The sequence below is a fragment of the Dipodomys ordii genome, unplaced genomic scaffold (genome assembly GCF_000151885.1).
Source record: "Dipodomys ordii isolate 6190 unplaced genomic scaffold, Dord_2.0 Scaffold15, whole genome shotgun sequence".
Taxonomy (NCBI): Eukaryota; Metazoa; Chordata; class Mammalia; order Rodentia; family Heteromyidae; genus Dipodomys; species Dipodomys ordii.
Genome location: NW_012267231.1, coordinates 11,545,970 through 11,557,029, shown reverse-complemented (window position 1 = coordinate 11,557,029; position 11,060 = coordinate 11,545,970). Strand labels below are relative to the sequence as shown.

Here is an 11,060-nt window from a genome sequence, read left to right as displayed (position 1 = left end):
CTGATTTCTTCTTCCCCCTCCCTCCTCTCCCCTCCCCCCGCTCTCTCTCTCCCCTTCCTCCCTGTCCCCCCACCCCCACCCCAGCGTGAACGACCCCGGGAACATGTCCTTTGTGAAGGAGACCGTGGACAAGCTGTTGAAAGGCTACGACATCCGCTTACGACCCGACTTCGGGGGTAAGTGGGGTGCGCGGGGTGCGCGCTCGTGGCCGCTGCGGGGCTGGGGGGGGGGACGCGGCCTCCTCCTCCTCCTCCTCCTCCTCCTCCTCCCCCGGGGACCTGGGCGGCGGGGAGCGGCGGGGGCCCGCGGCTGCTCGCGGGAGTGTGGGAGACGCGTGTGTGTGTGTGTGTGTGTGTGTGTGTGTGTGCAGGGGGGATCCTCCCTTGCAGCCCCCCTCTTCCACCCTCTTAGACCCCCCGACCCCATCCCCAGGGCCTTCATCCCCCCCCACCGCACCCCACGCCTGAGCCTGGCTGATGGCCGTCCGGTGCGTGTGTGTCCCCCTCCCCGCAGGTCCCCCCGTGTGCGTGGGGATGAACATCGACATCGCCAGCATCGACATGGTTTCCGAAGTCAACATGGTGAGTGCCCAGCGCTTCCCGGCGCGGGCCCCTGCGGTCTGGGCCCAGCGGCGGCGGTGGAGGAGGAGGAGGGGGAGGAGGAGGACCGGAGGGGGTTGCTGGGTTTTCTGGGGGGCCCCCTCGCAGGGGCTCCCTCCCCCTCCCCCGGGCGCTGTGCGCACGGCGGGGGGGGGAGGGGGCGTCGCCGGCGTCGGAAGCGCGCGCGTGTTGTGCAGGGGGGGCGCGCACAGAGGATGGGGGGTCCCTGAAACTCCAGTTCCCCCTTCCCGTCTTCCTCCCCTTCCCTCCTCTCCTCTCACCCCCCCCCTCCCCACACACCCAGCTTTGGGGATAGAGGCTTGTCCCTTGGTCGCCAAGGCTTTCCAAAGTGCTGGTCTCCTCTCCTTAGCAACAGGCGCCGGGGAAGCTGCATTTAAAGACTCAAAAAAAAAATTGTCATTGGAGGGAGAGGTGTTGGCAAGCTGGAGCTCAGAGCCAGGGGCCTGAGATCTGTGTCTAGTAGAGCTGTCTCCAGTGCCTGGTTCTCTGAGGGCTGGGGCAGAGACTCCGGGATGGTGAGGTACCCAGTCAACCCCAGGCCACTGCTGGTCGCTGTCCGAGGTGCTGATGTAGGCTCGTGGGCTTGATGAGCGAAAGATCAGGCCTGGCACGTTGGCTCTGGCTGGGCTCTGGTTTCCAGAGTCACTTAGACTTGATGTGAATGGTGATCGGGTTCAATGTTCTGGCCTGGGGAGAGCCAGGGGGTCAGTATCCCCAAGTGGCCAGAACATGCCCAGCCCCACCCCCTTTTTAGGACCTTACACACTTCAGGGTGCTGGAAAAATAAGCTGTAGGACTACTTTTTATTTGTTTTTTGAGATAGGAAAAAGAAAAAAAAAGGAGGTTGAGGTTGATTTTTTTTTCTTGCAGGAATGACACTGTAGATTTCCTAAGGATTGTAAACCATATATATATATATATATATAAAAGAAATGATTTGGCAACTTTTGTTTCAAGTAGACAACGTTGGGGCTTAGATGAGGGGGGGGCGCTATGGTTTCAGATAGATCCAGAAGTTCTGGGAATCAGAGACTGGTCAACTCTGGCTTTCCCCATCAGAGTCACGTGGGCAAACTTGTTTCAAGTGTGTGCCATCTGATGCTTCACTCTGAGGGTTCAGATCCAGCCTGGCCGGTGGGTATACAGTTGTTGAGGTTTTTGTGGTCCAGCGAATGATTTTGAGTCAGGTGTTTTGTGGGCAGTGTGTGGAGGAAGATTATGACAGTGCCTTGTAGAAAGATTGATGTGTGAAGACAGGGAGAATGATTGTTTTAGGTGCACGTTAATGAAATTACATTTCGCAGTACATACCCGTGGAGGCTTTTGTAAGGAGGAATCTTTGACTTTTCATCCATTTTCCACTTTCCTTTAAATGATCACCTATTTATTCTTGGCTGTTACTGGTCTTTGAATTCATGGCCTCCCATTTGGCAGGCAGGCAGGCACTTTATCTCTTGAGCCACACCCCCAGTCCTTTTTTGGGGGGGGAGAGGGTAGTTATTTCTTGGCTGGGGTCTGGTAGTTTTGTCCTGGGTTGGACTAGGACTATGGTTCCTCTACATATGCCTCTCTAACTGAACTACAGGCATACCCCCATGCCTGGATTTATTGGCTAACTTTTTGCTCAAGAGGGGATCTTATTAACTTTTTGCACACGGTGGCCTGAGACGGAGTATTTCTGTGTCTGCTGGGATTACAGCTGTGAGTTACTCTGCCACTCCCACTTTTTTATTTTTATTTTTTTACTTTTAACCTAAAAATTTTGAAGTTAAAATGTGAGGGTCTGGAAGTTGCTTAGTGACAGAAGACTTGCTTAACAGTCAAAAGTTTAATCCCCAGCACCCCACAAAAAGAAAAATAAAGACAATTACAGGACAATTTAAATATATATATATATGTATATATTTTTTTCAGGACATTTGTGTATCAAGGCAGGGTAATATTAAAAGTGCTAGCCAGTAACATAGGAAGGTTGTGATTTCATCTTTTACCTTAAAAATGAAGATTATATTTAACATATTGGTAATTTTATGAATGGAATTCTATCCAAAAGTATGGTCTTATGGTCTAAAGGGAGCAGGTTCACAGATTCAAGGTTCACTATCTGTAAGTAGTGATTTTTTTTCTCAGCTGAGAGCTTCAAATTCTCCAGAGAAGACAAATTAATACAGAAGTTAATTGGCTATTTACTGGATTATTATGTCGAAAATCAGTCTAGGTTTTATAAGATGAAAGCAGCAATGTATTGCACAGCCTTAAAAAAAACTATCATCTAATAGTTCAGGCCCCCAGTACAATGAGGGAATAAGTTATTTCAGGTCATTGAACACTTTGAATTACCTTTAATTGAAGCATCCAGTTGATTTGGTGTCCTACTGATATTTGATAAACTGAAAAAAGTCCACTATTTGCTTTAGTTCCAGGCCTGTGGGTTGTGGTGTGGTGTTCTGGTTTTCTCTTCACTCAATAGAAAGGCAAGCCGAAGGCATAGGCCATGCGGTTTCACAGTGTGTTAAGTATAAACCCCCTCGCGATCATCATGTGTAAGCTAACCATGGTAGCATTCTTGTGTGGTTTGTTTCACATTGGCATGACAATGTTTTTCACTGGCTCTTTGGAAGCATGGGTTTACTGTACACAAATGCAGGGGATGAGTAGCATTAAAAACTGAAGGCTCATGGACAGAGATGACTGACCGATCGTTGAAAGACTCCTTTCTTCCCGAAGCAGATGATCTAGAGAAATCTGATTTCCCATCACACATTTGTGCATGCTAATGGCGGTGGCTTGTGACTTGTTATGGCAAGTACCAAAAAATGCGGCGATAGTTGTACAATTGTTGGGGGGCGGGGTGAGATGGAGTGAGGGAGACAGTCACATTTAAAGGGAAAGAATACAGATGTTCATGAACTGAAGCTGAGAGTCACTCAGGTGTGCTGTGAGGAAACAATGTAGTCTCTTTATCACCTTAGTAACCATACAACACCAAGTATGCTACATCATGAATAAAGAAATCATCACTAGTAATGATATGTCAGGTATTATTATCATGTTACGTAAGGTGTTATAACCCCTTAAGGATGTTATAGCCATTAGAAGAGAGAGATCAAAAAGTAGGACATGGTAAGTCTCAGGAGAGGAAGAGATGAGTGGTTCTCACATGGTGAGAGGTAGAAGGAGAAAAGGGAAGGTGTGTGTTGGTGCGTGTAGGGGGAGATATTATTTTGGTGCAGAAAGCCTCCTGAAATAAAATAGAATTAACTTGGGCGAGGGGAAGGCCTAGGGTCTTGAATGTGTGAATAAAGATGTTCTGGATTGGGGGGAAAATATGGTAAAGATGCGGATGGAAGACCGAATTGGATTATATACTGGGAAGTGAAATCTGAGAGATGAACTCAAAAAAGTAGGCCAGGATTGTGTATATGCCTTGGAGTATTTCTGAAGCTGGTTTATGGAAAATAAGGAGCTTGCCATTGATACGATTTTATTTACCTGGATGATTGATGGGGTTTGAGATATGCGTTAAGATGAAGATTTTAGCCAAAACGTTGAATGTAGACGGAGGAAGGTGAGAGACTGGTATCTCACTCTTGTCTTCCTAACAACTTAGGAAGCTGAGATCTGAGGATATCAGTTTAAAGCCAGCCTGGGCAGGAAGATCTTGTGAGACTCTTACCTCTAATGAACCAGTAAAAAAAATAGGGGGAAGCGGAGGCATGGTGCAAGTGGTAGAGCAGCAGCCTTGAGTGACAGCAGCTCAAGGACAGAGCCAGAGCCCAGACCCCCAGTTCAAGCCCCGATTCTGGCACTAAAAACATGAGGGAAAAAAAGTAAATTTAGACAGAGGAGAAAGTTTGGTTAGGAGTAAAGATGGCGATATTGACTGAGAAGAAAATGGTTGGGGATGAAGGGTCACACAAGGTCAGGCATGCGTTATTTTACTGTACATGTTCTGAACACATATTTTGTGTGTGTGCAAATATGCATATCTGTACATACACACAGATACACACATATAAATATATCATTTGTAGTGCTGAAACTCACACTGAGGGTCTGTGCCTGTTGGATCAATGCCGTACCACTGAGGCAGACCAATGGCCCCATAAACAAATTTTTGAGATTGTTTCGTTAATGAAATTTAAAAAAAAATCAAGTGTGTTTGCAGTAAGGTTGATGAAAAGAACCTGTGAAGGCGGGGAAGGTGTGTGTGGTGTATGCTTGTGTGTGACCTTTTGGTAATGAGAGTAAAGAATAACAACTGATACTATGCAAATAGGTATACCTTTGCAGGGTTGCTAACATGATTTGAAAGTATAATCTTTATCGGCTGGGCATACATGTAGAAGATGCAGCTAAAGAATGCTTGAGCCTCCAATAAACAAATAAAGAGATAAGTTGCATAAGTGTATGTGCATCTTATTCCTCATTTTGGTATTTTAAAGGAACAATCTATGAATGGGTTTGAATATTTTAAAACAAAACATTAATCTTGCCATGGTTTGTTTTATGGTTATTGAAAATATTATTTTACTTTTGTTTTTGTGCCCTTACTGGGGCTTGAACTCAGGGCTTGGACAGTGTCTCTTAGCTTTTCTATCAAGGCTGGTGCTCTTACGACTTGAGCCACACCTCCACTTCCAACTTTTTGTTGTTTAATTGGAGATAAGAGTCTTCTGTCCGGGCTGGCTGTTACTTCTATATTCCTGCCACCCCCCCCAGTCTTCTAATTATCTTTTTCTTGCTCTTAATTTTACTTAACTAACCAAACTCTGATCAAAAGTCATTTTATTGTATATAACTTGCCTTATTTCTGTTAGCCCCTGTCTTAAAACTTCAGTCATTGAAAGTTACATGTGGTGTGTTTATTGAGATTTTGTTTTAACTATGATTGGTCTACTTAAGATTGCTCTGTGTTTTTGTCATAATTTTGATGCTTAATAGAGGCCTTCGTATTTAATAAACATTGTTGAATAGACAGATGGAGAAATGACTAAATGGTAAGCATTATTGTAAAGATAGGGAACATAAGGATCTATTGAAAAATAAAACAGAAAAGAAATCTAAACGTGGTATTTAATATGAATTCTTTATTGATTAGCATGAGTTGCTGATTTGTGAGTTTGTAGCAGAAATGACATGTACTTACTTCTTCATTAACTCTAAAGTATCGGGGACATAAAAACAAGATTTAAATTCTAGCACTATTAATACTAATTCCTATAATTTGACTTGCACTTTGTTATTACTTTATATTTAATTACTCTATTAAAATTAACTCAATCCTAATGAAAGTCTAACTACAGAAATAGTTTTTCTGATTTCGTGTGTATAAATCATAAGTTATCACCTTTCCTGTTTTATTAACATTCCCTATAGGTAGCATGTAATGTGCTAATGTGAGCCTTATTCATCTATTGTCTTAGCTCTATTGTATTCATGTTTTATTTGTTGCATTTTCTTTTCATAAAAATCCACTTTTTTGGTGCTAGTATTGGGACTTGAACTCAGGGACTGAGTGCTGTACCTTAGCATATTGCTCAAGGCTACTGCCTTACCTCTTGAGCCACAGCTCTCCTTTTAGCTTTTTAGTGGTTAATTGGAGATAAGTGTCTCATAGACTTTCCTTTTCTGGACCGGCTTAGAGCCGTGATCCTCAGATCTCAGTCTCCTGAGTAGTTAGGATTACAGGCATGAGCCACCAGCATCCAGTTAATGTCCATTTGTTATTGTTTCATTTTGTTTTCGTCCCAGTCCTGGGGCTTGAACTCAAGGCCTAGGTACTGTCCCTGAGCTTTGTTGGTCAAGGCTGGTACTCTACCACTTGAGCCACAGCTTTATTTCTTGCTTTTTGGTGTTTAATTGGAGATAAGAGTCTCATGGACTTTCTTGCCTGGCTGGCTTCAACTCATGATCTTCAGATCTCAGCTAGACTTAAAGCACCTGGCTTAAAGTCCACTTTTTTTTTTTGGTGGTTGTGGGGCTTGAACTCTGGGCCTGGGCACTATCCCTCAGCTCTTTAGTTCAAGGCTAGTGTTCTACCACTTGAGTCACAGTGCCACTTCTGGTTTTCTGGTGGTTTATTGTGTCTCACGGACTTTCCTGCCCTGCTGGCTTTGAACTGCGATCCTCAGATCTCAGCCTCCTGAGTAGCTAGAATAATAGGCATGAACCACGGGTGCCCGACTTAAAGTCCACTTTTTAAATGTGTCTGTGTAAAGTAAATATGAAATAGAAGATCATAGTTTTAGCACATTTTCAAGAAACACTTTGGAGCTGTGTCACTGTTAAACAAAAACAGTGTTACTCATGGACACTCACATGCACGTGAACATGTACACACATTTTTATCATTACCCCAAGACTCTCTTGTTCTATTCTAGAAGGGAGGGACAGGAGCAGAGGCCGTGTCTAGCTAGAGCAAGCTAGGATCAGAAGTTTGTAGTTTGTCTTTTAAGTACTTTTATACCAAATTTATACTCTGTGTGTGTGTGTGTGTGTGTGTGTGTGTGTGTGTGTGTGTATGTGTGTGTCCTGTGGCTTGAACTCAGGGCCTGGACACTTGTCCCTTAGCTTTTTTAGCTCAAGGCTGGTGCTTTACCCTTTGAGCCATAGCTCCACTTCTGGCTTTTTTGCTTTTAATCAGAGATAAGAATCTCATGGGTTTTCCTGCCTAGGCTAGCTTGGAACCTTGATCCTCACATCTCAGCCTCCTGAATAGCTAGGATCACAGGCAGGAACCACTGGTACCCAGTGCCAAATTTGTGCTTGTTTGCCCAAACTTTTCTACCTCTTATTTCAAAGTCAAGAGGTTGCTTTTTATCATTGGTGGGTATTGAATGAGTGCTCAGAATGGCCAGCCTTGCCAAGGTTTCCTGAACCCCAGGACTCAGACATCGTGCTTGGAAAGCGTTTAGGCCTGGGTGGAAGAGGTTCTCTTTTTAAGTCTATGTCTAGAGTAGCTAGCACAGTGCCTTCATCCTCAGAGCACATGCTCAGATGGACAGCAAAATCCTGTCCCAAAGGATTTAGCTCTATAGAGAACAATTACGATAAAGACATCTACATAGTCCAGGTTACAAAGCTGGCCTTCACTGATTCCTTTTCCAAACAGTCCTGGACGGGTAGTCTGCGTTTGCTCATACCTTGTTCTTAGCAGTTTAAAAGGTAGGAAGTATGCTAATGCTCTTATTACAAAGCAAGCTGGGAGATGAGTCAGCCAAAAGGAAGAAGGTTTTGCTGACCCAATTGGGGGTTGGAGAACTGCGTACCCAGGAGGCATTCCCTAGGTGAGATTCGCAGAATGTGTTGGTGCTTGGTTCTCGGTTGTTGCTTTGAGAGATATAAGGGTGTTTATTGAGGACATTACTTTTCACTGGCAGAATATTTCATGCATAAGTTATGATCATCCATCCAGGCCCAATCCTTGATGAGAAAAGTCTATAATGAACTTCAGAGGTAGATGACAACAAAATCTTACATAATAGGCTCTTTAGGAAGAGAGGTTTGTGTTTAATATTAGAATGAATGGCAGAGGAAGTTCAAAGCGAATGCTTTTTTTGTCTTTTTCCCCCTAAGGGAGGTTGTAAAGCCTATGTTGTTGCATTTCTTCAACAAAAAGGGTCTTCCCTCTGGTCGTCCAGTGGTGAATGACTTTTTACTAGAGCCTGTGTAAGACCTAGCCCTAGTACTGAATGTTGCTCACACAGAAGGTGCTCAGTTAAGTGTGTCCCTTAAATCAAAGGTACTTATTAATATGTAGTCAAACAACAATTAGGCCAAGTTTAGGGAATTTAGTTTTAGGCTGACAAATGATGGCCTTACTTTGGGTCTTGAATTTCAGCATTTGGTTTTTCCCCAAAGTTTAAAAATCAGTAAATAAAATCTATTGCTTCTATTTCCTTTGATGATGGCAAATCAATGGAGTTACAAAAAGAGCTGTTGCATCTTGGGCCACCAACCAAATGTGGATTTCCTTACAAATGTGGTGTTGGTTTAAATGAAAGAAATGGCCTCACCGTTCATGACACAAAGTAGCATTGTTTCTGCTTAATGCACGAAGCAAGCACAGGTGTCAGTGACAAAATCGCTGAGGATTTGGGGGACAGAATGGCTCATGTGTGGGGTTGCAGATATCATGATGTTTGCAGGTAGTGGTGGTTTCAATAGATCTATAGGAAATAGATTTGTTGTCTTTTTGGGAGTTTGTCCTCTGATGATGTATTTTGATTACTGCATTGTGAAGAGTACCACACATTTAGTATAAATGAAGCCTATTGAATCTTTGCTATCTTTCATTTAATTTATCTTATGTTTACCGGTCCTGGGGTTTGAACGCTGGGCCTGAGTGCTGCCCCTGAGCTTTTCTGTTCAAGGCTAGCGCTCTACCACTTGAGCCCACAGCTCTATTTCTGGGGTTTTTTTTCTTGGTAGTTTAGTGATGGTAAGAGTTTCTTGTACTTTCCTGCCCAGGCTGGCTTTGAACTGCAGTTCTTAGATCTCAGATCTCAGCCTCCTGAGTAGCTAGAGTTACAGGCAGAAGCCACCGGGGGCCCGGCTTGATATCTGTTAAATTGCTGGGTAATGCACGTTGAAGGGTAACTTAAGAATTTACAGTGACAGAGCGTTAAACCAGTTTGTAGTTAACATACGTCAGTAACCATGTCATACTGGACCATAAAACCCAGTGTTCGATCAGATGAAGTATTAATGCAGATGTTCATAATGTCTTCTTTCTTCATGGGAGAAAACTATCTCAGGTACAGCCCTGACATTCTCATTTTTGTTGTGTGGCAACGCTGGAATCCATCCTGCTCATTTGCCATTCCATCTCAAGTTGCTAGGAGTGACAGAGAGGCCCTGTAAGCATTTCATAGCATGGGATTTTATCTTTCTGATCTTCATTCATTCATTCTATTTTCTTTTGGTGCTGATACTGAGGCTTGAACTCAGGGCTTGGGCTCTGTCTCTGAGCTTTTGTATTCAAGGCTAGTGTGTTATCACTTGTGCCACAGCACCACTTCTGGTTTCCTGATAGTTCATTGGAGATGAGAGTCTCACAGATTTTCCTGCCCAGGCTGACTTTAAATTTTGATCCTCAGATCTCAGCCTCCTGAGTAGCTAGGATTATAGCCTGTGAGCCACTGGCGCCTGGCTCAATCTTGCTTAATTAGGTTCTCCCTTTCTAACTCTTTCTTTGAAAAGTTTTGGTATTATTTGGGTGTGTGCCTCCACTGAGTCTTTTTCTATTTCTCCCCTGTTAAAGCTGTGGGCTATATAATCTTAAGACCATATCTTCTACACTAAGGGACAATTAAAAGGTACCTGTTAAATATGTGCTGAGAAAAACATGAAGACCAAATAGATGAATAGACGGATGAGTGTGTGCTGGATATGTACATTTCTAAAGTTTTTTTTTTAATAATTCAGATTTTGGACTGGTGGCTGAGAATCACCTTACAGAGTAAATATGATGTAGGTAGTCTTTACTGCAGAAGATTTATTGAATCAGAATTTGTACAACTGCATGCAGTATATGTAATACCATCAGCTGTACACATTTCTGTAGCTGTTAAATCCTTCACTGGGAAGCAGGAAGAAAAGTAAAACCCTACAGTGGTCCCACAAAATTCAGGCCATGTAAGTATTGGTGGGAATATTATCATCTAATCATTGTGTCTTTTCTGATGCACATGTAATTCCCTGTATTATAGGGAAGTTTTGATTGCCCCTTTTTTATATAGGGTTTCATTGGGCACCATTTTTCCTTTTCATTGGTCACTCAGCAGTGCAGTGGAGATGTGATAGTTCTCAACTGTTGATTAATTTTCCACGGAAATGTACTTTGGGACCATTTATACTAGCCATTAGGAAAATTATCGAGCTGCGAAGTCAGAAGGTTTAGGACTAATTCAGGTCTCTGATCTTCGTGATGGAGTTAGACTCCCATCTCTGTTGGTAGGGATGTTTTATTTCCTTTATTTCTTGGTAGGCAGAAGATCACATCAAGAAATAGAAGCCATTTGTGAGCATTAACTATTGTATTCTCCTCAGTATTTTTCCACAGAACCTAAGCATCTTACAGAAGCATTTAAAACAATTGCAACTTTTAGCATGTGTGATTCTAACATTCTTTACTCAGATGAGCAAGAATAAAATTTAGACCTGAAAACATCTCACTTCTTTATGTCCTAATTTGAGTGGCTTTATTCAGTTTGAAAAGAGGAGATGGATTCTTTTGATTAAGTCATTGTTATGTTTTACCTCAGTCATACTAAAAAGAATTCCTTTAAAGTAAAATCGTTGCAAAAATCCACATGATGTTATAATTCTTGACAGGAAAAACATTTGTATTATATAGCGTTAAGAATCACCAAATGGACTAAATTTAAAAGTGGGCAATATCCCTCTGGTTTTGTTTGATATATATGTAGAGACACT

At 42.9% G+C, this 11,060-nt stretch overlaps 1 protein-coding gene across 1 annotated transcript in view; it reads left to right on the top strand.

The window, feature by feature from the left end:
• Positions 1–11,060, top strand: part of Gabrb3 (gamma-aminobutyric acid (GABA) A receptor, beta 3) — a 200,538-nt gene that overhangs the window by 933 nt on the left and 188,545 nt on the right. Inside the window, exons 2-3 of the mRNA XM_013012018.1 lie at positions 85–176; positions 514–581. Of these exons, the coding sequence (XP_012867472.1) occupies positions 85–176; positions 514–581 (160 nt within the window). The remainder of the gene's footprint in view (positions 1–84; positions 177–513; positions 582–11,060) is intronic.